This window comes from Rhinatrema bivittatum, chromosome 4, assembly GCF_901001135.1.
Source record: "Rhinatrema bivittatum chromosome 4, aRhiBiv1.1, whole genome shotgun sequence".
Classification (NCBI taxonomy): domain Eukaryota; kingdom Metazoa; phylum Chordata; class Amphibia; order Gymnophiona; family Rhinatrematidae; genus Rhinatrema; species Rhinatrema bivittatum.
Window position 1 is genome coordinate 232,962,769 of NC_042618.1, and position 25,353 is coordinate 232,988,121.

The 25,353-nt window shown below is 44.1% G+C and overlaps 1 protein-coding gene across 3 annotated transcripts in view; it reads right to left on the bottom strand.

Annotated features, from left to right (window-relative positions):
* Positions 1-25,353, bottom strand: part of ADIPOR2 (adiponectin receptor 2) — a 147,515-nt gene that overhangs the window by 14,133 nt on the left and 108,029 nt on the right. For 2 of the 3 annotated variants that reach the window (XM_029599900.1, XM_029599899.1), the window contains 3 exons: positions 19,507-19,693; positions 16,722-16,909; positions 3,543-3,736 (listed from right to left, as the gene is read on the bottom strand). In XM_029599900.1, the coding sequence (XP_029455760.1) occupies positions 3,543-3,736; positions 16,722-16,909; positions 19,507-19,693 (569 nt within the window). Of the gene's footprint in view, positions 1-3,542; positions 3,737-16,150; positions 16,297-16,721; positions 16,910-19,506; positions 19,694-25,353 lie in introns of those variants that run through there. The other variant, XM_029599901.1, reaches the window with a different exon arrangement.

Below are 25,353 nucleotides of genomic sequence, written 5' to 3' on the forward strand. Positions count from 1 at the left end.
CGTACCTGATCGCCCACAGCTCCAGGAAATTGATTTGGCAGAGACGTTTCTGGGCGGAGCATAAACCCTGTGTACTGAGTCCCATCTACATGAGCTCCCAAGCCCAGGGTGGATGCAACCGTGGTAAGGACAATTTGGGTGGAAGGACACCCCTCTTTCCAGGTTTGAGATTTCCCCCAACCAGGACAGAGAGGCCCGAAGGGACGATGTGGCTCGGATGCAATCCTGAAGCTCCTGAGTGGCTTGTTACCACTGCGACTTTAAGGGCCATTGGGCCTTTCACATGTGCAAACATGCCAAGGGAGTGATGTGTTCTGTAGCGGCCATGTGGCCCAACAGCCTCAACATGTGCCAAACTGATGCCTGCTGGCTCTATTGAAGTCCCTCAATGACTCCTCGGTCCCTGCCCGAGAGGTGCTCTTGACCAGACAATCATCCAGATACGGAGAAATGTGAATTCCCAGTCTGTGAAGGTGCGCCGCCACCATGGCTAGGCATTTCGTGAAGACAAGTGGGGCTGACTCGATCCCAAACAGCAGAACTTGATACTGGAAATGCTGTTTTCCCACCACGAATCAGAGATACTTCAGATGACCTGGGAAGACCTTGATGTGAGTTTAGGCATCTTTTAAATTGAGGGAACAAAGCTAGTCCCCTTTTTGGCAAGATGGGGGATCAAGGTGACCAGGGAAACCATCTTGAAATTTTCTCTTTTGATGAACTCGTTCAAGGCCCTTAGGTCTAGGATGGGACAGAGTCCCACTGTTTTGTTTGGTATCAGGAAGTACCTGGAGTAAAATCCCCACTCTTGTTGCCTTAGTGGGACGGGTTTGATCACCCTAGTCCTTAAGAGGGAGGAGAGCTCCGCTACTGGTACCTCCTGATGTGCTACCGGGCCCCAAAATGGGCTGGCGGGGGTGCAAATTGGCAGGGTATCCAATAGGTTTAATTTGTACCCCTCACAAATGATGAAAAGGAGCCACTGGTCCAAGGTTATATTGGGCTACAGGTTCACAAAGAACCATAGCCTTCCCCCGACTGGCAGGTCCCATCGCTCCTGGTACGAGCAACCTGGATATGATCCTTGTGATCCAGTCAAAATCCTGGCCCCAGTTGACCAAGGTGTCTGCTGTTGCTTTGGAGCCCTCTATTGTCTGGTGTTGCTGAAGGGAACGAGGGGGCGGAAGATAGTACTTCTTGGGCCCAAATCTAGATGGCCTCCTGGCTAAGGAGGATGAGTCCTGAGTGCCAGTTGAGAGCTGTTTAGAGTGCTGCATGGTGATCCAGATCTGGGCCACTGCATCCTTCACCTTCGCTTTGAACAGATTCTCTCCTGTATATGGTACATAAGTGAATTGCTCCTGCACCTCCGGAGAGCCATGCAAGTCATCGAGCGCAGATGCCCATTACAGAGTCCCTCTATGCCATTTCTAAAACATTGAAGGTTGAACAGACCCAATGTTTTCCATATTCTAGACCCTCATGCACCAGCAACTGCAGGGTGTTTTGCTTGGCAACCTCCTGCTCCTGCTTCAGGATGTCACGCATGTACTGGTTCACGTAAAGCTGGTACCTTCCTCCCAAGAGCATCCATCACTCTCTGATCCTTCCCCAGGGCACCGAAGAATGGGTCAGAGAGCACTTGGCCTTCTTGAAAGTGGATTTGATGACCACTGTTGCTTGTTGAATCTGAGAGCCTTTTGGACGAGATAAATCATGTCTGCCTTCCTGTTAACAGGAGGTACTGTGAGGCGGTGCTCCCACATCCTCATCAGTAACTCCACAAAGATCTCATGCACTGGGACTGCCATGATCTCCTTGGGAGGCATCACATACTGGAGGATATCTAGCACTTTGTGCCTGATATCCTCTTCAGTCTGCAACTGAAATGGGATGGCCTCCGCCATCACCCAGATAAATTCTGCAGAAGTCCTCCAGCAGAGACTTCCTTTGATCATCTGAAGGAGATGGTTCTGAGGGGAGACCATCCAAAGTGTCAGAAAAATCGGAGGAATCACCCCCACAGGGATCATAGGAGGCCTCATCTCTGCTGATGGGGCCTTAGGGACTCTGCCACGGCCAGCAGTGTAGGTACTGATGCAACTGGCCATTTTAGCCCAGGCCCCAGTGACTTCCGGGTCACCGGTGGAGTTTCTTTCTCTAAAGAACCAGGGACCAGCACCGGATTGGAAGGCGGCAGCCAATCCGGTGCTGGTTTCAATGCCACCGTGGGAACAGATACCAGGGTTATGGTTGATAATACACCAACGAGCATGTTCAGGGATTCCAGCAGTGGCGGCTCAAGGAATGACAGTGCCGGTGTCGATGTTCCAACACCAATGCCACTGCTGCATGCACCTCTCTAGTTCCTCCTCGTAAATCACCAATGGAAGGACAGGCTGAGACCCAGGAGGCATAACCAGAATCTCTTCAAAAGGGAGAAAAGAATCAGTGGAGTGCATTGGGACTGGTGAAAACCATGGCATATCACTGGCATCGATGGAGGATTGGCTCTCCTTGCCACAGAGTTGCTTCAGCGGCATCATAGCAGAAGCTGGTGTATCCCAGGGGACAGATACCAATGCTTCTTTGGCTTCCCTTGATACTCAGATCGGTCCTTCCCCACTGCAGGTCAACGAACCTGACCACCTAGAACTGGAGGAGTCAGATGATGGCCTGTCTCCAGCATCCATGGCAGCCAAAGACCTCGACAGAATCAGCAGCCCCACCAATGTCAATAGCTCTGTTCCATCGGTGTGGCTCAGTGGTCCCTCGATGCTGATGGATCCGTCTTCTCCAGTCCAAAGAGGCACTCCATCTTGACTAGCCAGTGCTTATATCCTTTGGGGGTAATTTAGGCACATTTGCTGCAACCCCAAACGTCATGCAATGCTCCAAGGCAGAGGATGCATCTATCATGGAGGTCTATGATAGACATGGACCTCGCACAGCTGGGGCACTGTTTAAAACCCAAAGTGGACATACTGCCTTGAAACAAAAAGGATGCTAGATTGAAATCAATAGCAGTGGCCAAAGGCCAGTGGGCACAGAGCACACCATCGCCCTGGGAGATTGACAACAAAAATAAACGTATCCAGAAATGTTGAAAAACCTATCTAGGATGCTAATGGGAGAACTGGGGGGTGGGGGGGGGAACAGGGACCCCATGTCGACTGTGTGAGGAAACACGAAAAATTGCGATGAAAACACACTTCAAGGTGAAGAAAGTTAAGAAAAATTTGGGGCTCACCCGAGTGAGAGATGCAAGGCTCCACAGAAAAGAAGAGACTGAGGGAACCCACTGTGAATGCATGGTATATTGCATGCGTGACCATGCTCACTGAGGCTCAGTTAAAGTCTGGAAATTTTGATGTAAGTTTTCCGTGCCGGGCTACATCCAATGATGTCACCTATGTGAGGATTGCCATCCTGCTTATCCTCAGAAAAACAAAAAAATCTAATATTTTGAGAGATGCTTCTTTTAGGTAAGTAGTATTAAGTGGGCACTTTTATTTTTGCCTCCAAGTATTGTAGACACTTACCCAGATGTCGCACTTGCCAGGGAAGAATCTCTCAGGGATGCGAGCAGCATACAGGGCAGCACCTGTGATGTAGAGGGAGGCCATGAGTGCCAGCCAGCCAACTTGACCCATTGTAGCAGCCTTCAGGAATCCCTCAGCAATGACGAAGTGCAGAGTGGGGATGACTCCACTCAAGCCCAGGCCCAGAAAAACTCCTACAAAACAAAAGCACAAAGGAGACAATGCTCAACCAATAAAGAAAGTGAGACAAGTAACCAAAACAGTTATTAAAACCACAACTTACATTTACATTAATAAGCTGAAAAATCCCCCTCTACCCAAATAAACGCTGAAATGAAGAGTGTAAGACAAACAGTCTTGCCAGGATATCATAACAGGAGTTGTTTATTGTACACAGAAATTCATTGGTAGAGGACGAAACCCCTTATCCCCCCCTCCAGACTGATCAACCAAATCAGGTTTTCCCATATCCTTCCACTGAATAAAAAGATCTGATTGATATGGAGGAGATATCTCCAGTAGCAAAAGTGAAGGATGTTCGTTCCCTGGCCAAATTATATCCCTTGGGCCCTCAGGAAAGAGACAGGCTTAAGTTTACAAAAGGTAGACAAGCTGGTCTGGTTCAGTGACAAATGATCAACAGTGGAGATAATGCTGGATCTTCAGGGGCAGCTCCCACTCGAACCTCAATCTACAAGAGTGCAGGAAGCTGGATTAGAGTATTGTGAACAATTGTTGGCTGATTTTTTATGCAATGATAATTATGATATGGTTAGAGACCTTAGTTTTCAGTTTTTATTTTATTTTGCTTGTGAATTTCAATATTAGAACTAAAAAGAAGTTAGTGGAAAAATGACTTTTCCACTGATTTTTCTCCTGTGTGTTATATCAAAGTCATTTTTATACGGACATCTTTTGTTCTATCATTAAAATTCCCGGGCAAAATAAAATACAAGTGGAAAATGAAGGTTACCAAGATATGGTTCATTTTATATACATATGTTGGATTGTTTTATATTTTGTTTTAGCTTTTGTTGCTTGTATTTGTTGATTTTATGTTTTTATAATTAGAATGGTGAATAAGCAGACTAAGTTTATTAAATAAATAAATACATTAACCAAAACCATTCTGATCAAATTCTTTGATTGGCTGACTAAAGAGTTGGGGCAAGAGAAAGTTCCAGATGTACTGAACTTGGATTTTAGTAAGGCTTTTGACAAGGTGCTGCATAGGCAACTTATAAATAAATTGATCATCCCTAGAGTGGTTGACTGGGTTAGAAACTGATTGAGTGGGAGACGACAAAGGGTAATGGTAAATGGAGTTTACTCAGAGGAGGGGGGGTACTACTAGTGGTGTGCCTCAGGGCTAGTTCCTTGGATCAGATCTTTTTAACATTTTCATGAGTAAAAGTGGAAGGATTATTGGGAAAGGTTCGTGTTTTGGCATAGGATACCAAAATCTGCAATGTGCTAGACAACCTTGAAGATATGGAAAAAAATGAGGGGGGATCTAACAAAACTCGAGGAATGCTCTATGGTCTGGCAGCTAAGATTTAATGTTAAATGCAGAGTAATGCATCTAGACTGCAGGAAAAAACCCCCAAAACAATGGAAAGGTACAGTATTGGAGGTGAAATTTTTCTAAGCACAAAAGAAGAGCAGGATCTGGGGGTCATCTATTCTTATGACCTTAAGGCAGCAAAACAAGTGCATAAAAGTGATGGCAAAAGACAGAAAGATGTTTGGCTTGCATAGGGAGAGGACTGGTCAGCGGGAAAAAGTATAGGTTCCTAGTGAGACCTCATTTAGAATACCGTGTAAAATTCTGGAGACTGCACCTTCAAAAGTTTATAAATTGGTTGAAACTGGTCCAGAGGATGACTACTAAAATAGTCATTGGTCTTTATTCTAAAGCATATGGGGATAGACAAAGATCTAAACATGCACACCCTAGAGTAAAGTGAGATGGGGAGCTATGATAGTCATTTAATATCTCTAAGGTTTCCATGCACAGGAGGCGAGCCTATTTCAAAGGAAAGGCGGCTCTAGAATGAGGGGTGATGGGAAGAGGGTGAAAGTGGAAAGACTCAGGAGTAACCTTAGCAAATATTTATTTACAAAGTCTAGTGGATGCGTGGCATGGTCTCCCAGTGGAGGTGCTGGAGACAAAAATGGATTCTGAATTCAAGAAAGCATGGAATAGCTAAATTAGTTGGGCAGACCAGATAGGCTATACAGTCTTTTCACTATGCTTCTAAAAACTCCTGGAGTTTGTTTTTTTTTTAAGGAAAAAAGTAAAGGAAAAAGCATGGATTGTTTTACAATTGCTATATTGCTCTTTGATCAGGGATCTTCTATGTCCAACAAGATTATCTAGGTTCTATGATCCCATCCAAGTGATCACTCTAATTGGAAAGGTGCTCACTGCTTGGGGTAATCTTGTTCTTGCTCAACTATAATATATCCCCATAGAAAGGTACCATAGAATTCTTTGCTTATCACTAAAGTATGAGAACACTGGTCACAGGTGACTTCAGGTTTTCAAACCCTATCCACATTGAACATTACTGGATTTGCCTTGCAATATCTGGCACAAGGGGTAATGGGTACGTTATCTACACCATCTGATCCATCATAAAATTTAGAGTATAATGCCTGACTCCCTAAGTAAATGGGAAACCTTTTAACCATTCCTATTATATTAAGGAGTTCCTATATCACATTTCATTTGTTTCAGAAAATCCATATGAGCTGAAAGAAACAAATCATTTGATTGCCTGCTTACTCCCTAAAACCAATTGTAATATTTAAATGTTTATGCTAACATATACTGACAGTTGAAGCACAAGGCAATAAACATTATACAAGCTTGTGCCTACTGTGGACCCCACACAAAGAGCTATTCTCCCACTATGATATAGACTTCAAATCATTCTAAAAATTGTTTATGTTGCATCTACACATTTTATATTGATTCACAATACAGGAATTTATTTAAATGTTGTAGGAAGCTTATTGCAAGCAATGCAACATGAATTTTAAATAAGCTAAAACAAACATCTAGAGTGTTATATAACGTTTATAATAATGTTTTGCAGATGATAATTATTAATATTAAACAAAATGTTAACAGAATTTGTAACCATATGGACTGAAGTCAAGGATGTTTTTTGTTCAACCACTATACATGTATGTTTATGACTGTTGAGTATTCAGAACTTTAATTCTGAATATTCTTGGGACATAATGGACTTTTAGGGAATAAAAAGTTTGTCTTTTAAAACAAAAGATGTCTTGCTCCATTTACAAGGCTTATCTTCTTTCACTATAACTCCTACAATGGCATTCAGCATCTTTTCTTATGTTCCTTTCACACATCAGCTAAATCCACTACAGCTTGTCTGGCAATACAGCATTTTAGTTGCCACCACTATAAAACCACAATTTATCTAAGCCATCCTCCATTCCTTCTTAGCCGGGAGAGTCTGTATAATCAACCCCTGGCCTCTCATGTAGGGGGCTGCAATCTCAGCATGGGTCAAAACAGGTTGATCCAGTCCCTGGTTTTGCCCCATTACATGCATGGATTTGTAGCTCTGATTTTCTTAGGGAAATCAATGAGCCATCCAGAACCACAAATCACATGCATGCAATGGAATAAAACCAGAAAGGAATCAGACTGTTTGGTTGATCTGGGATGAAATGGTAACCTTACCCCCAACATGGCAGAGTACAGCACTAACCAAAGGGCTCCTAGGCTAGTTAATTGGAAACCGTGCTGCTTATGATAATCATTTGATTTCTGAGGGTCGCTACAGGTTGACAATGGCAAACTCTGGTTTCTTGCTCTAAAGGCTAATGAAGTTTAGGTGATGTTTTGGTGGGTTAAAAGGAAAGAAGCAATGAATACATACAATTTGTATGCCTCTTGCTGACCAACCAAGGAGCAGCTGCCTTGTTGAATTCTGCCCCACAGGCTTCCAAATTCATCCTCTAGGCTGAAAATTTAGAACCCCAGTGGCAAACAAGGTGTGAAAAGTAAAAACCAACAACAGACTATGAGTAAAGTGGAAGGTTCCCAAGGAATATGAAAAACCATTTTCTAAATAAAAGAAAAGGCTGCATTGGCTAAAAGTTTGGGAAGCCCTGACTTAAGCATTTCAGTTTGACAGTACAAAAGCAATACAAAGGATAGCAGGATGTTAGTTCTCGCACATGGGTGACATCGTCAGATGGAGCCCAATGCAGAAAACTTATGTCAAAGTTTCTAGAAACGTTGTCTAGGTACACTGAACATACTCAGCATGCCCTATACCACGCGATGTCCCTCTTCAGTCTTGTAACATAGAATTACGATGTAAAATAGAAATAGGAGAAAACAGAATCCGCTGGGTGGAGGGTAGCTTCCGTGAGGACTAACATCCTGCTGCCTTAAAAAACACGTGTTACAGGACAAGCAGGATAGTAGTCCTCACACATGGGTGAATCCCTAGCTAAAGGCTGCTCCCCAACACAAAAGGGGACCAGACAGCTAACCAGGTGCCAACAGGCACACCACTACCGGTGCTGTTGGTAACAAGAGGGGGAGACAGCCTGAATCGAAACAGGCCCTAAGTTGGGACAGTTGGGTTCTATACCTCGAACAGGTTCCTAGGAACAGACTGGCCGAACCTACTGTTGCATTGGGCATCCCTATCCAGACAGTAATGGGATGAGAATGTGTGGAGGGAACTCCACGTGGCAGCTTTGCAGATCTCCATAGGAACTGCTTGCAAGTGGGCCACTGACGCTTCCATGGCTCTGACCGAATGAGCCCTGACATGACCCCCAAGTTGCAGTCCCGCCTGGACATAACAAAAGAGATGCAATCTTCTAGCCAACTGGATAGTGTCTGTTTGGCAACGGCAACGTCCAACCTATTCTTATCAAAAGAAATACAAAGTAAGTAGCATGTAGGACCCTGGTGCAACTGAATAGTGATACTTATGAGGTGAGGTTGGGGGTTTGGGGCTTGGGTAAGATTTGAAGGGGGAACACTGATTTTGTGCTAATCTGGATTGGGAGGAGCGGTTATGGTACTGTGGTGGGGAAAAATGGAAAAAGTTCTAATACTTTGTTGACTGTTCAGTAAATGCTTGACATGCTTCAGAGTCATGTATGTCAGGCGTTTAACATTGTGTGTATTAACAGTTTTAAAACAAAATGTTGGTGGGCTGTCTACGGGCTTCTGCCCACTCCAGATATAAGGCTAAGGCTTGCTTGCAGTCCAAACTGTGCAGTGCTCATTCGCCTTGGAGCGAATCGGGCCTGGGGAAAACATAATAGCAGGACGATTGACTGGTTAAGATGGAAATCCTTCACAATCTTAGGCAGGAATTTAGGGAGTGTATGCAAGACCACCCTGTCATGACATGATTTAGTATAAGGTGGATAAGTCACTAAGGCCTGGAGCTCACTGGCCCTGCGTGCTAAAGTTACTGCCACCAAAAATATGACCTTCCAAGGTGAGGTACTTCAGGTCACAGGTGCACAGCGGCTCAAAAGGAGCTTTCACCAGCTGAGCTAAAACCATAGGGGCGGATTTTCAGAGCCCTGCTCGCGTAAATCCGCCCAAAACCGGGCGGATTTACGCGAGCAGGGCCCTGCGCGCCGGGAAGCCTATTTTACATAGGCCTCCCGGCGCGCGCAGAGCCCCGGGACTCGCGTAAGTCCCGGGGTTCTCCGAGGGGGGCGTGTCGGGGGGCGGGCCCGGTCGTCGCGGCGTTTTGGGGGCGGGTACGGGGGCGTGGCTACGGCCCGGGGCAGTCCGGGGGCGTGGCCGCGCCCTCCGTACCCGCCCCCAGGTCGCAGCCTGGCGCGCAGGAGGCCCGCTGGCGCGTGGGGATTTACGCCTCCCTCTGGGAGGCGTAAATCCCCCGACAAAGGTAAGGGGGGGATTTAGACAGGGCCGGGCGGGTGGGTTAGGTAGGGGAAGGGAGGGGAAGGTGAGGGGAGGGCAAAGGAAAGTTCCCTCCGAGGCCGCTCCGATTTCGGAGCGGCCTTGGAGGGAATGGGGGTAGGCTGCGCGGCTCGGCGCGCGCCGGCTATACAAAATCCATAGCCTTGCGCGCGCCGATCCAGGTTTTTAGCAGATACGTGCGGCTCCGCGCGTATCTACTAAAATCCAGCGTACTTTTGTTTGCGCCTGGAGCGCAAACAAAAGTAGGCTATTCGCGCGCCTTTTAAAATCCGCCCCATATTGAGGTTCCAAAACACAGCAGGAGGCCTTATTGGAGGCTTCAACTGAAGCAGACCCTGCATAAAACATATCACTATAGGCTGAACAGAGATGGGCAGTCTTTAAGCCAGCCTTTGATAGGTGTAGAAGGTAATCAAGCAGTTTTTGTGTGGGGCAGTAGAACTGATCTAGCGCCTTCTGCTCACACCACATAGAAAATCTCCTTGACTGGGTAAATGTATCATCGGTACATGGAAGAGGGCAGGTCTGGAGCTCTGGTGGAGAGTATCACGATGGTTCCAAAGTTGGGCCACACCCTATCTCCAAAGAGATTCTCTCCTGTTCATGACACATCAGCGAATTGTTCCTGTACCTCCGGTCAGAGATCCAAGGCCTGCAGCCATGCCATTCTGCGGGCACAGATTCCCACTGCAGAGGCTTTTGATGCAGTCTTGAAAACATCGTAGGCCGCATGGACTTCGTGTTTTCCACACTTCAAACCTTTGCGTACCAGTGACATAAGGGTGTCCTGCTGCTGTTGAGGCAGCTGCTCAGCCACCTCCTGCACCTGCTTCCAGATGTCCCATGAGTATTAGCTCATGTACAGCTGGTAGGCAGAGATACGGGAAATAAGCATGGCGCCTTGGAACACCTTCCTCCCAAGAGAGTCCATGGCTCTGTGGTCCCTTATCCAGGGGCGCTGAGGAATGGGTCCGAGAACGCTTGGCCCACTTGAGGTGGGGTAGCTGATGCTTATTGAATCCATCAGCCTTCTGGATGAGGTAAACCCCATCTGCCTTCTTACTGACAGGAGACTCTGTTAAATAATTTTTCAAAGGCCCATGCACACAAATACTAGGGTTTATGTATGTGGCTGGGCCTTGTGCGCGCTGTGCACATTTTATAATGGGCCCAACCACATGCGTAAACCCTGGTACGCACACAAGTGCAGGGCCTCTCCAAAGGGGTTAGCCGGGAGGCAGGCTGGGACAGCGCCATTCGACGCTGTCCCGGGGAAGCATGCGTTGGCAGCCCGATTGCATCACCATAAATAGTGAAAATTTGCTCTCCCCTGCTCGTGCAGGCATGTACGTTATAAAATCAGCATGTCCATGTGCGTGCGTTGCTTTAAAAATAAACCTCTGTGAGGGGATGTTTTCAAATCCTCAGCAGCAACTCCAAAATGATCTTGTGTACCGGGACCACCACAATCTCCTTAGGAGCCTCCACAAATTAAATGATCTCAAGTATCTTGTGCCTGGCATCCTCTTCCGTCAATAGCTGGAATGAGATGGCCTCTGCCATCAACCTCACAAAACCTGCAAAGGTTTAGTCTGCAGGCAGAGACTTCCTTTGCTCCTCTGGAGGAGAAGGGCATGACAGGAGACCATCCGAGTTCTCAGAGGAAGACTCCGTCTGATCATCCCCTCCAGGGGTCATAAGGACCCTCATCCTCACTATGTCACAGGGGATGGGGCTCTAGGTGCTCGGCCAATGCCCACAGGTGCAGGCACCGATAGAACTGGACAGGGGTGGGATTATAGGCCTTGGCGATACCGCCAGCCTCTGTGAGCTTCTTCCTTGGAGGAAATGGCGACGACCACCACATCGGTAGGAGGTGGCCCCAGTGCCATGTTGGGTACTGGTGCCAACCCGGAAACTGATGCCAGTTGGGTTGGTAAGGGACTGATGAGCACATTGAGCTTCTCCAGAAGTGGTATGAGAACAGATGGTACCGGCTCCATCAGTGCAGCGCCCGCTCCTCCACCAACTGGACTCAACATTCCAGCTCCTCCTCGAACGTTGCCAGGTTTATCATCTTCGACCTCAGCACTAGGGAAGCTTAATAAGCAATCCCGGGGGGATTGACGACTGGAACCAGGAACAGTGGACTGTTGTGGACCCCGGGCATCGATGGAGGATTGGTATTCCTTGCCACGGAGTTGCTTTGGCAGCATCTAAGCAAAGTCTGTGCATTCCCGAGCATCGATAGGGATTGGTGCTGATGATGCTTAGGCTTCCCTCGATGTTCAGCCCAATCTTTCCCCAGTGCTGAGGTCGAAGATGATAAACCTGGCATCGTCGAACCGGAGAAGATTGATAGTGGTCGGTCTCCGGCACCCCTATCCATTGGCAACCTCAACGGAACCGATGGTCCCACTGATGTCGTGGCCAGGTGTCCACTGGTGCGGCTACAAGGTCCTTAGATGCCGATGGGTTGGACTTCAACCCGAAGAGGTGCTCCATCTTGTCAAGTTGAAGCAGGGTCATCTGGTTACACAAGCGGCAACCCCAAACATTATGCGATGCCCCCAGCCAGAGGATGCAGACTGGTGATAGATATGATCCGCAGACACTGGGGGCATCGACGAAAACCAAAACGTGGCCATGAAAGAGCGAAACAAAAGGGCCAAAGGACAGAATGGCAGTGGTGGGTGTCAATGACTGGTGGGCAACCAAGGCACCACCACCATGGGGAATCAACCACGAAAATAAACTTACCCAAAGCAGTTGAAAACCCTGACTGGGGACACTACGGGAAAGCACAGAGAGGGACCCGGCATCAAAATAGAGAAAAAAAAATTGCGAAAACAAAAAAGGTTTTCCACTATGCCAAAAAGTCAAACATTTTTAAGAGTTCATTCAACTTTGAGGCTCACAGCTCTGCGGAAAAAAAGATTGAAGAGGGATCACATGTGGATGTGTGGTATAGGGCATGAGGAGTATACACCGTATGCCTAGTCAAAATTTATAGAAACGTTGACATTAAAGTTTTCCGCATCAAGCTCTGATGTCACCCATCCTGTTTGTCCTTGAAACTGATCCACAATAAAGTGGTATCTCGAGCCTCAAAACACTTGGGCTGCTAAAATAAGACAACAGCACAGAAAAAGACACACAAAGAAATGGAAACTTACAGCAAACTGTGACAACATATTCTGGATACAGCCAAGATAGTGGGTAAAAAAAGCAATGACTTACACCTAAAACTTAGGAGACACCAACAGATATTTCTTAAGATGTTATGACTCCATGGCCAGAGTCATAACAAATACCCGCAAAACTGAACATATCACCCCTATTTTAAAGGAACTGCACTGGCTACCTATCGCCTTCCGATCTCAATACAAAGCCTTGACCATCCTTCACTGCTCACTACACAAATTCAACCACACCTGGCTCGAAGAAATGCCTCGCTTCCGCACATCGAACCGCCCCATAAGAAGTGCCCATGCAGGCACCCTACACACCCCTTCCCTCAAGTTTGCGCATCTGTCCCTCACCAGAGAAAGGGACATCTCCATAGCTGGTACCTCCCTCTGGAACTCGCTCCCCGCCCCCCTCTGTATAGAGCAGTCTCTCACCAAATTCAAAAAAGGAATCAAAACTTGGCTCTTCAAGCAAGCCTACCCCAATACAAACATAATGTAGACCTTAGCCTAAACAGTTCTCGCTGTTGACCTTCCCTAGCCAGCCTCCCCCCCGCACCCTCCACCTCTAGCACCTCCCAACCTCTTCCTTTCCCCTGATTCTTTGGTACGCTACCTTCCCTGAATCTTGTTTGGAACTCCCCCGACCCATGAATCCTTAGCTAAGATAATTTTGTTTTGACTGTATAAAGTTCCCTTTTTTTCCTTTTCATCCCTACCCTTTTGCTCGAATATCTGTTTTATAATGCCTCCTTTATATTTATTTCACCTTTTGTTATACCTTTTCTTTGTTTTGCTATGACCATGATTCGGTTTTTGTTCTTTGTATTTACTTTTTCAGTTCAATGTAAGCCGGCATGATGTGCCTTATGAATGTCGGCATAGAAAAAGCCTTTAAATAAATAAAGATGTGGTGGTGAAGGGGTTAAACTTACAAATCATGGGGCAGAGAGTTCCAGGAGCTCATCCTGAATTTTAGGTACTCTCCCAACAAAAAATAAAAATGCTTGAAACCTTGATGAGCCTGGCCAATATTATGGAATATCAACTTGCAATCTTTTAGAACATTAACCACTCTGTGGCAAATGCTTTAGTGTAGCATGGTAGAAATCAAAGATGTACAACATACAAATTCAGTTATTGAATTTCTCATTTTTGGGGTCAGGAAGAAATTTGTTTGTCACTGTTGCAGAACTGGTTGCAGCAGCAGTGTTTATTTGCCTTAGCAGCTCTCTACATGGTATTCCAGGGATATCAGAATGCCTGGAATACCTGATTTGATGACCGCCTGGGCTTATTTCAACCTACTTACAGAATACAACAGAGTGCAACATTCAACAGCTCTGAAATTGCTGTGGTTTGGGTTTTTGTTTTTTTGCAGATTTTAAAGGAAAGGATCTGTCCACCTCCTAAGTTTAGTGTAGGGTTTTGCATCTGTGGCACATTATGTTGTATTTTACTTTAAATACAAAATATGTTTTTTTCCATTGTACACAGCAAGCTTTGCGCAACCGAAATAACTCAAGAACTGCAGAATTCCTGCAACTTCTCAAACACACCCGCATTTTCACAAATGCGCTCTTCTGAAGAAAATATGTACAGTCTTGCAGCATCTGTGCACACAAATTTCTGTACAGCCTATACAAATATGTAGAGAAATGTATGTTACAAGAAAAAAAACCAACAAGAACTGCGGTATTAAGTTCTGCCCTGTAAGAACATCACTGTACTGTTCAAGACGTGACATGTTATGATTAGACAAATCAAAAAGGTGGTAAGAGATGTCAGACTGAACATGGATGGAATGCAGACCTTACCAAGCATCATAAGGAATATGTTCCGAAATTTGAAACAAAACCCAACATTTTCTAATCATGCAGTTACCCAAAAAAGAATTGAAACACAATCTTCCTGCCTCCTCTACCAAACTGACCATCTCCTTTCCTTGAGAGAAGGGAGACCTTGACATACGATATAACTAGATTGCTTAATTCAAAGGTAGTCCTATTTGCACTCAGCAATAAGGCTCTTACTTGTAGCATTTATGGAGCCTTAACACTGCAGCCACAAAACAAGCAGCGCTGGAAGTCTTGTAGGACTGTGGCCAAGCACTGATTGTTCAGAGACTGAACCCACCTACACAATTCAAGATTTCAAAACTCAGACACGTTTTTAGAACTGAGATAAATTATTTTTTATCACAAGAATTAACCCTGAGGTGCTTCAATCTATTTTGAGATGCAATGGAATCAAGTCTGTCTATTCAGAGTAAACAGCAAATTGCTGGGTTAATCAATGTGACTCTGGCCCATTATACTGGTGTATTATATTTCTAGAAATTCCCATGTTAGAATCTTTCCCATTCTTTGCTTAAGGAGATTTTGTGAAGGGCACTGAAGAAAACAAAAAAAGTTCTCCAATCCCAAAACAAATGTATTAGATGTAACAAATGATAAAAAGACATAAACAGGTCTTGATATTGATATATGTTCATGCACCTGGTATGAAAATCTAATTAGTTTGCATAGTAGGGCAGTCCTGAAAACCACACCTGTTTGTGGCCCTCACAGGCTGGAACGGAGAACTCAGATATAAATTAAATGACATGGGATTTGAAATATTAACATTGAGAGCTACCCTCTGCTGTTCCCAGTTTATTGGATTTTGCATTTGTTTACTCCTTCCTTAAAAAAAACAAACCAAAAAATCCATTCAGCATTTCCCAACTTGCTATGTCCACAGCCCTATCAAGTCATTCTAAAACGTTTCCCGGGTCTCTCATTGCTCCTCCATTCCGCTCCAAGTCTTCCTCTCCTCCAGCTTGTGATGGCCTCCTATCCAGCACTGGCCATCACAAACCTCTCAATGATTACTTTTCTCCACGTTCTCAAAACCCACAGCTATCCAAGTCAATGGCCCCCTGCATCTACTCTCTAGAGCTTCCACTATAGCTCTCTTACTTTAAGACCCAGAACCTCTGATGATTTTCAACTTCTAACGTAAGACCCTGGATTCATGAACTTTTTGGGTCCTTCACTCCCTTTGCCATTTTTCCTTGATATGTGTCTAGCTTTTTCTTAGAATCAAATGATCCCTCCCCTGTGTAGACAACTCATTTTGTTCTGTTTGACTGATCACATTTTTCTATTGGAAACTGTATCAAAAAGGTATGCAACGCAAACATGCCTTTAGCATATATGGTATAATATTCAGCCTGCTGAGCATGACGACATTCTTGCTTGAATACGGCTATCCACATGTTAAAGCCAGCATTATATTTGATGTTTCAGGAGTTACTAATAAAACTGGCCAAGTTTCCTATTTCAGTATATGCAGGAACACCTTACACTTTGTGATGCTTTGTACACTCATATTTAATAAATATTTGAATATAAAACTGGCCAGGTACTTGAGAGAGGGGACACCTTTAAAACAGCATCAAAGTCATTTTTGCCTCATACAGAAGCAACTGAGTTTGAAAAAGAATTCCAATTACGTTGGCCGTGTCTTCATTGTAACAGCAGTCTCCCTCTCTCTCTCTCCCCTCCAGTGGGAATGGAGGATGACGTTGCTTGGGTAGTGCAGCTGGTTAACGCTTGTTTGCCTGTTTAGGTATTTCACACAAGGCACTAGTGAAAAATAAGCAGACTCAAACCATTTCTACGAGCAATTACTACAAAATACACATTTAATGCAGGTTTTGAAATGATCCATTTTTTTTTATAGTAAATAAGCATTACATGGATTGAAACCATAGTAGTGAAGGTGTGGAAGGGAGCAGACAGAAGAACAAGGCTCACAGTGGATGTCATTAATATGCTGCTGCACTGTGTACTGAGTTAGTACTCAAACAGGGCTATCGGACTGCAGGGTGGCATCTTAAACCTGAGTGTCAAACTACCACACCCTGCAGAGCAGTAACCTGCCTTGTGATCGATTTATAGGCTTTACTTGTTCATTCTAAAGTGCACATGAGAGACATAAAAGCTTTAGTGAGCAAGAAGAGAAAAACAGAAAATCTGGTCTTACCTGCTCTCACACCCCTGTACTGTGGAGTGGCAAACAGGTCCCACTGGGAGACTGTGATGGCTGCTATGCCCAGTACACAGACTACAATCAAGTAGATAAAGCAAGGTTGGGGATTGCAGTAAAAGGAGTAGTACAGCCAGGGGACAAAACTACCCATAGTCAGAAGTGCAATGCCAGAGTAATCCAACCTAAAAAAAAAAAAAGAAAAAACCTAAAGGTTAATAAAGCTCCAACACCCCCTTCCTTTCCTCTTTCACTTACGATCTCCTCCTCTACATTACACACAGAAGCATGTACAATGTGCAGGATCCTAAGTTACAGGTGGACAAACGTCTTATGGACTATTAGTTCATTAAAAGGACATTACTGTAGCTCATCTATCTAAGAGAAATACTAGAGAGAGTTTGTCAGCAGCCCATAAGCACAGCTGATCTAAAATGATTGCCCAGTTTTTAAAACAGTTTCTGAACTGTACAAATAAAGAGGTCGGGGGTTGCAGGCATGCTCAGTGGCTTCCAACTTATCTGTTCAGTTTTCTGATTAGAGCTGAATTTTCCAACCTTATCCATTACTAATCAACAAAACATAAGTTCAGCTCAAACTGTCTTCTCTTCTCATGACAAACAATGGATAAGTAATAAGTCGTTGTTGATGTCATGACGAACAGAGAAAACAAAACCCAGAGAGGCCAGTCCAAGGCAAAAACATTCAATCATCACACAGCAGTAATCGAGATAATTCTATACAGAAACCCCAACAAATCTAGCCTGAAAGTTATGGAGCAGGGACACAAACTGAACTGGAGCACTCCATTCCACAAAGTGACCTGCGCCAATGCATAAATGCTTTTAATTAGTAGGCACGGAGTGGGCACATAAACTGCAGTTTAACAGAACAGAAAGCACAGAGTATTTTAATGGCTTTCTTTTGTCCTCCTGCAAGCACTTTCCTCCTGTAAAAAGAGATTAGCTTTTATTCAAAATTGTAAATAAATATGGCACAGTAAACTAATTTTTTAAAAAGCTGCCGTATCAGCAGGGTGAAGCATTCGTGTTGTTCAAAACTACATTCAAACTGCATAGCAACTACCTAAACACAGAAGCACAGCATAACTACTCAAAAGTAAAATTATTTTTAAATGTAAAAAGCAAGGTTCATAACAATGAAAAGTGTTAAATATGATTTGATGTTAAGAAGTCCCAGCTTCACCTCAGCCCTGACCTTCAACAGCATGCATTTTACAAGATTAAAAAGGAGACTTGTCTTGGGATGCCTAACTTCAGCAATTTGTACAGGTGCAGTGGGAAGTTGTGTCCCCAAAAGTAACATTCACACACCAAGAAAAAATATTAATACTTTAGAAAAAGCTGGGAGGATAGCCTGGTGCCTCAATTGTGGAACACCCCCTAGTTCTATTTAAGTCGGATCTTCATTCCCCAGACAAGCTGGGGCTACTGCAGTGATATGTTGGGGGTCGCTACGCAGGAGTGATATGCAGTGGGAAGATTTAGGACCCATGACTGCAAGGTTCTGGAAAAAGACCTGGTGCATGGTGTGAGGCTCTTGGCCCAAGACCGTCACTGCAATGATCAGAGTAGGTACAATGGGAGGGGAGTGACTGCGAAGGAGGGTTCATGGCACCAGGATCCCAGCCCCGATCCCGACCGAGCTGAATACACAAGAGGATTAGAAAAAACTGCTAAGTCAAAAAATAAAAATAAACATTTTCAGGAAAGGCTGCTTGAAGATATAAATTAGAAAAAAAAAAAAAACCCACACACAGTAGCATGTATTCACATCAGTTGTGTGTGAAAGAAAAATGCCAGTCAAACACCGGAAAGAGAAGTGCATTTCTGCATTCAGCCTCCTAAATACAAGACCACCCACTTGCCAGGTATGCTGAAGACATGACTAGAAGCAACTTGTGGGACAGCACGACCGAGGAGAATCTTCCTCCAGCTAAATAATGTCTATGTCAAGAATGAAGTTGTGAGCGGCACACATGCAATGCAACTGAGATGTACACAGAGGAAGCTTTCATCATGTGCAGGAGCAGTGGGGTCTGCATTCACACATGCTGTTCAAATTATAAACCACAATATAGATTCAGCTACACGAAGGAACTCATTGAAAAGGAATATCTAGCAGCCGTCATAAATTGCCACAAAATGCGTTCTGGCTTGTAGAGTGAAGCCCGTATAGCACTGGGCTTGTCTAATCATAGGCTGCATAGATATTAGATATTCTCCTTCCGGGGCTATATCATAAAGGCAGGCACTGTATGGTATGAAAAAACTAATGCATGCACTTATCTCAGTCCACAAACAAAGAATGGCATGTACAATCCCGAAGTTCTTCCTCAGACATGGCAGTGTTTCGGAGTATATTACTCCATCATCAGGGAGCTCCAGGTGACGACATACTATAAATGCAATTTGAGTGGCTGAATTTGGTTAGTCAAAACAACGGGTAACAGCATATGCTTGAACGGTGCGCTGTCAGAGCGCAGCCTACCAGCGATCTGCTCTGTCAGTCGCGGAGCAGATCACTGGTAGGTTGCCTTCTGACAGCGCACCGTTCAAGCATACGTTTTACCCGTTGTTTGACTATACAAGCCAGAAAGCATTTTGTGGCAATTTATGACGGCTGCTAGATATTCCTTTTCAATGAGTTCCTTCATATAGCTGAATCTATATTGTTGTGGTTGATTCCTATTTTTCAAGCTATTCTTTGGGTCATTTAAAGTTCTGTGTTCAAAATTATAAAAGCATCTACCGGTACTTACTTGGAAAAGACGCGCGAGACCCCTTCAGAGTGGCAGTAGACAGTGTGGAACAGCCATGAGAATGAGAGGCATAGGATGGCTCCCAAGAAGAAGAGTCCAATAACCACTTTCTCTTGCACCGGTGCCACAAAAGAGATGTTTGGTCGAAACATGTAGAAAATCCCCAAGCACAAAAAGAATACACAGCCTGGATACAGAAGGGTAACAAGACAAAAAGGTGGTGAGCTAATATGAAAGCGGGATATCAGAGTTCATGCTGTATGTTTAAAAAAAAAAAAACGCATTTCAGTGTCCTGTGCATGTACAAACACTGGTGCAAGATGCAGATCCCTCATCTGCTCATTCTTACAGCACCACTTGTGAGTCTCAGCTGGATATCCCTATCCTGAGGAGTTCAGTTAAAATATCTGTTCACTTTTGTCTTAAAAGTTGGCCATTTTCACCAGATGTGGCATAGGCATTCTTTATATTTGTGCAATCTAAGCAATATTATCCCCAATAAGAAGAATAAGAAAATGCCATACTGGGTCAGACCAAGGGTCCATCAAGCCCAGCATCCTGTTTCCAACAGTGGCCAATCCAGGCCATAAGAACCTGGCAAGTACCCAAAAACTAAGTCTATTCCATGTAACCATTGCTAATGGCAGTGGCTATTCTCTAAGTGAACTTAATAGCAGGTAATGGACTTCTCCTCCAAGAACTTATCCAATCCTTTTTTAAACACAGCTATACTAACTGCACTAACCACATTCTCTGGCAACAAATTCCAGAGTTTAATTGTGCGTTGAGTAAAAAAGAACTTTCTCCGATTAGTTTTAAATGTGCCCCATGCTAACTTCATGGAGTGCCCCCTAGTCTTTCTACTATCCGAAAGAGTAAATAACCGATTCACATCTACCCGTTCTAGACCTTTCATGATTTTAAACACCTCTATCATATCCCCCCCTCAGTCGTCTCTTCTCCAAGCTGAAAAGTCCTAACCTCTTTAGTCTTTCCTCATAGGGGAGTTGTTCCATTCCCCTTATCATTTTGGTAGCCCTTCTCTGTACCTTCTCCATCGCAATTATATCTTTTTTGAGATGCGGCGACCAGAATTGTACACAGTATTCAAGGTGCGGTCTCACCATGGAGCGATACAGAGGCATTATGACATTTTCCGTTTTATTCATCATTCCTTTTCTAATAATTCCCAACATTCTGTTTGCTTTTTTGACTGCCGCAGCACACTGCACCGACGATTTCAATGTGTTATCCACTATGACACCTAGATCTCTTTCTTGGGTTGTAGCACCTAATATGGAACCCAACATTGTGTAATTATAGCATGGGTTATTTTTCCCTATATGCATCACCTTGCACGTATCCACATTAAATTTCATCTGCCATTTGGATGCCCAATTTTCCAGTCTCACAAGGTCTTCCTGCAATTTATCACAATCTGCTTGTGATTTAACTACTCTGAACAATTTTGTGTCATCTGCAAATTTGATTATCTCACTCGTCGTATTTCTTTCCAGATCATTTATAAATATATTGAACAGTAAGGGTCCCAATACAGATCCCTGAGGCACTCCACTGTCCACTCCCTTCCACTGAGAAAATTGCCCATTTAATCCTACTCTGTTTCCTGTCTTTTAGCCAGTTTGCAATCCACGAAAGGACATCGCCACCTATCCCATGACTTTTTACTTTTCCTAGAAGCCTCTCATGAGGAACTTTGTCAAACGCCTTCTCAGTACTGCTATTCCACCTTTCTGAAGGAAATAATTCAACACAGTTTCATTGTACCCAATTCCTTTAAATCTAATCTCCATCTCTGGCGTGCTCTTCTAGTGAGGAAGGCTTCCTCCACTATGTGAAATCTTCTCCCTACTTACCTAGTAACTCCATGGGCCAATAAGCAACAGGTTGATCATCGCTGGTTTTGCCCCTTTGCTGGCCTCAACATATTAGAGAATAAAAGGATGGAGATTATTTCTCCTTCCACACTGGGAATCCCGCATAATCCTCTCTACCAGCACTGAAAATGGTCTACAGACAGAACCGAGGAACTGAACAGCTAAAGTTCAAAAATCATGCTTTACACACAAATCCAAAAATAGCAAGCATTATTGGTTTGGCTTCTGATTGTAGGTTTCAAACACTCCTAATGAAAAAAATAAAATTGTTTATTAGATAAACAGTGGAAAGATACCACTTCCCCTAGTATACTCGCACCCCTCTATTGCCTACCCTGGATCCTCTTCTGTTTTGTTTATGTGTTTTTTCCATGCTGATTCCTCAGCTGCACAAATGTGTGCATTTTATCTAACTAGAAAAAGGTAGCAAACAGTAGTACCTATGCTGCAGAAAACACTAACACACGCCAAAGAACCCCTACTGTTTGACATGCCAACTCTGGAAAGGTACTGCATAAATGTAAATTGAGACTATCCCCAGAACAGTAAAAGCAGCAACAGGGAAGAGAGGAGGGAACGTACTGTCCCTATTTAGGAAAACAGCAATTAAACCAAGGACTTGACCATGATGGAACTCTTAAGTCTCATTTCTTGATTGCTTTTCCCAGATTTTACTTATTCAACGAGTGGCAGCATGGCCCAGAGCCCAAACTTGCCCATGCCAAAGAATACAGCTGTGAACTGTCAGCTAACAAAGACGGTAGCTGGGTACACATCCCAGAGTGCTGAAAAGAACCGAGAAATGAAATTGTGGACCTGCTATTGGAAATCTGTAAACTATCAGTAACATCATCTATGGTACCTGAAGGCTGGAGGATTGCCAATGTAACACCAATTTTTAAAAAGAGATCATGGGATGATCCAGGAATTTACAGACCTGCGAGTCTGACGTCTGTGCCATACCAAATGGTAGAAAGTATCATAAATAAAATTGCTGAACAAATAGATAAGCATAGGTAATTGGGACAAAGCCAACATGGATTTAGCCAAGGGAGGTCTTGCCTCGTAAATTTGCTACATTTTTTTTGAAGGCATAAATAAACCTATGGATAAAGGTGAGCCACTAATATAGGGGTAGATTTTCAAAGGGATATGCGCGTACCCCCCGAAAACCTACCCCAAACCCCCCCTGTGCGCGCCGAGCCTATTTTGCATAGGCTCGGCGGCGCGCGCAAGCCCCGGGACGCGCGTAAGTCCCGGGGCTTGCATGGAGGGGTGTGTCGGGAGCGGCGCTGCAGCCTCCGGACCAGCCCCCGGCCCGCACAAAGGTGGGGGTGGAATGAAAGTTCCCTCCGAGGCTCCTCCGATTTCGGAGCGGCCTTGGAGGGAACGGAGGCAGGCTGCGCGGCTCGGCACGCGCAGGCTGCCGCTTTTGGGCAGCCTTGCGCGCGCCGACCCCGGATTTTAATGGCTACGTGCGCATCTATTGAAATCCCGCGTACTCTTGTTTGCGCCTGGTGCGCGAACAAAAGTACGCGTGTGCGCAGATTTATAAAATCTGCCCCATAGTGTATCTGGGTTTCCAGAAAGCATTTCACAAAGTCCCTCATGAGAGACTTCTTAGGAAATTAGAAAGTCATGGGATAGGGGGCAGTGTCCTATTATGGATTACCAACTGATTAAAAGATGGAAAATAGAGAGTAGGCCTAAATGGTAAATAGTGGAGTGCCCCAGGGATCTGTTCTGGGACGGATGCTTTTTAAATGACTTGGAAATGGGAACAAGTGAAGTGATCAAATTTACCGATGACACAAAATTATTCAAAGTTGTCAAATCTTGGGATTAAATAAAGCCTGGAAATTTAAGCTATAGATGTTAATAGTTTAGGGAAAACATGTACCATGGACACTGGAGAGTGAGTAAATACGACTTAGTGATCTGCAAAAGTATAGAAGCAGGTTTGTATGAAAGTTTAATTGACACAAATAGGCAATTCCAGGAAAGAGAGAGAAGCATAAAATACTAATGTAGATCATTACATGATCTTGCCATTTTTTTTGCTCCTAATGCAATATTACAAACCCTTCCTATTTCCCCATCACTAAGGATCCCCTGTGTTTGTTCAATACTTTGTTTATTCAGATACTGTTTTCATCTCCATCACTTTCACCAAGTAGAAGACCTGGGAGAAGCCTGAATAAGATCTAAATTTAGGTTTAGCCAGCAAGGAGTTCATTGTAAAGTAAACCTCACACTGATGCAAAGCAGCGTCCTGAATCCACATCAAGAAATAATTCTTTTTGGCAGAATCGGTATAGTCAACCAACCTTTGACAACAGATAGGTCAGAAGCTGACTGATTTATGCCATTCAGTGCTTCGCAGATCACACTTCGATTCACTTAAAAGTAGGGAGTATACCAGGGAGCAAGGTTACTTTTCTAACTAATCACAGTCCTAAGTAAACATGGGCTTATTACATTAAACATCTGCAATATCCATCTATGGCTAGAGATTCTTGGAGTTGTGGCAACCAAATTTCACGCAACTGTTCAGTCTCAAGATGGGAACATCTCTGAAATGGCTGGGGAATTGAAGTTATACCACTAGGGCCCATGCGGATTCCAACCTGGAAGCTAATCAGAAAATGATCCAACCGGGGGAGGGGGGGCCATGAGAAAGGGGGCTGTGTGGAAGTTGGCCCGCTGTCTGTCGTCTTCTGTAGGCACAAATATCTCCTTATAAAAGGCCAGAAGCCTGTGGTCTATACCAAAGCTGTGCACCATAGGGGCATGCCTCTCCACACAGTTTTGGATTGATAATCTCTAGTAAGTCTCTTTTCTACAGATTTCTTTAGTGGGAAATGGGGAAGAAGAGAAAAGGTTATTAGACTTATTCCGTGTTTCCACTCCTTTATCTTCAACCACCCAACCCACTAGCCAAACTGTCTACTATGGTATCAGGTCACTCCAGCTAGGCATTACTAGTGCCACTCTATTAGGGCCATCCATCTCCTTCACCCCCGATTCTCGCCTTCCTCCTCAACTGGGAGTTCAGTCTGCTCCTCTGGTCTCTGGACCAGAATTTTGTGTCCTATGTGGCCTTCTCTTGTCTGGTAGATGGGAAGTCAGAAGGCCTAGTGGGGGCTTTTTGTGGTTTGGATGAATGTTTAGTGAGTGCTGCCCCTGGAGTCTCCACATCCACTAGTTACTCTCTCCCTGGGAAACCTTCTTTAATTATGCTGGACACTCTTATGGAAGGTCATTTCTGAAATGGGCAGATCATTATCAGGTAAAATTGATTTGACATTATCTGACTATGGGGATCTCAATAATCAACTAGCTAGTCATTAAATCATTAGAAATCACGAGGAGAAAATTAAAGAATTAGTTACAAAATCAGCATCTATTGAACTGTGATCAATCCTTGATTAAAGATAAAGATTGAAATCAGAATCAGATCGAGAACGTTGACAATCATGAGAAAATCCAATTAAAATTTTTGAATTTTACTAATGTGCATTTTTATTTTATATACCGCCATTCTATATAAAAAATACAATACAGCGGTTCACAAATCAAAAACATTCCTAAAAATTAAAATACATATACATAAACTTGAAAACAGATTCTGCTCCATATAATCATTTCTCTTTGATGTTATTTATATATCTCCCCTATATGCCTTGATTGTTATTTGTTTTGAAGGCAATTCTAAATAAGCCACGTTTTTAATTCTCTCAAAGACTTTAAGATCCTTTTGTAGCCTCAAATTTTCAGGTAGTGAATTCCATAATTTAGGGCCCACAATAAATAAAGCTCGTTCTCTCACTTCAGAGAAGTATTCACTTTGTATTGATGGAACAGTAAGTAAACCCTTATTTGCCGAGCTGAGATTTCTTTGGGGAGTGTGGAGGCACAATGCTGGATTTAATCATTCCAAGTTTGTTAT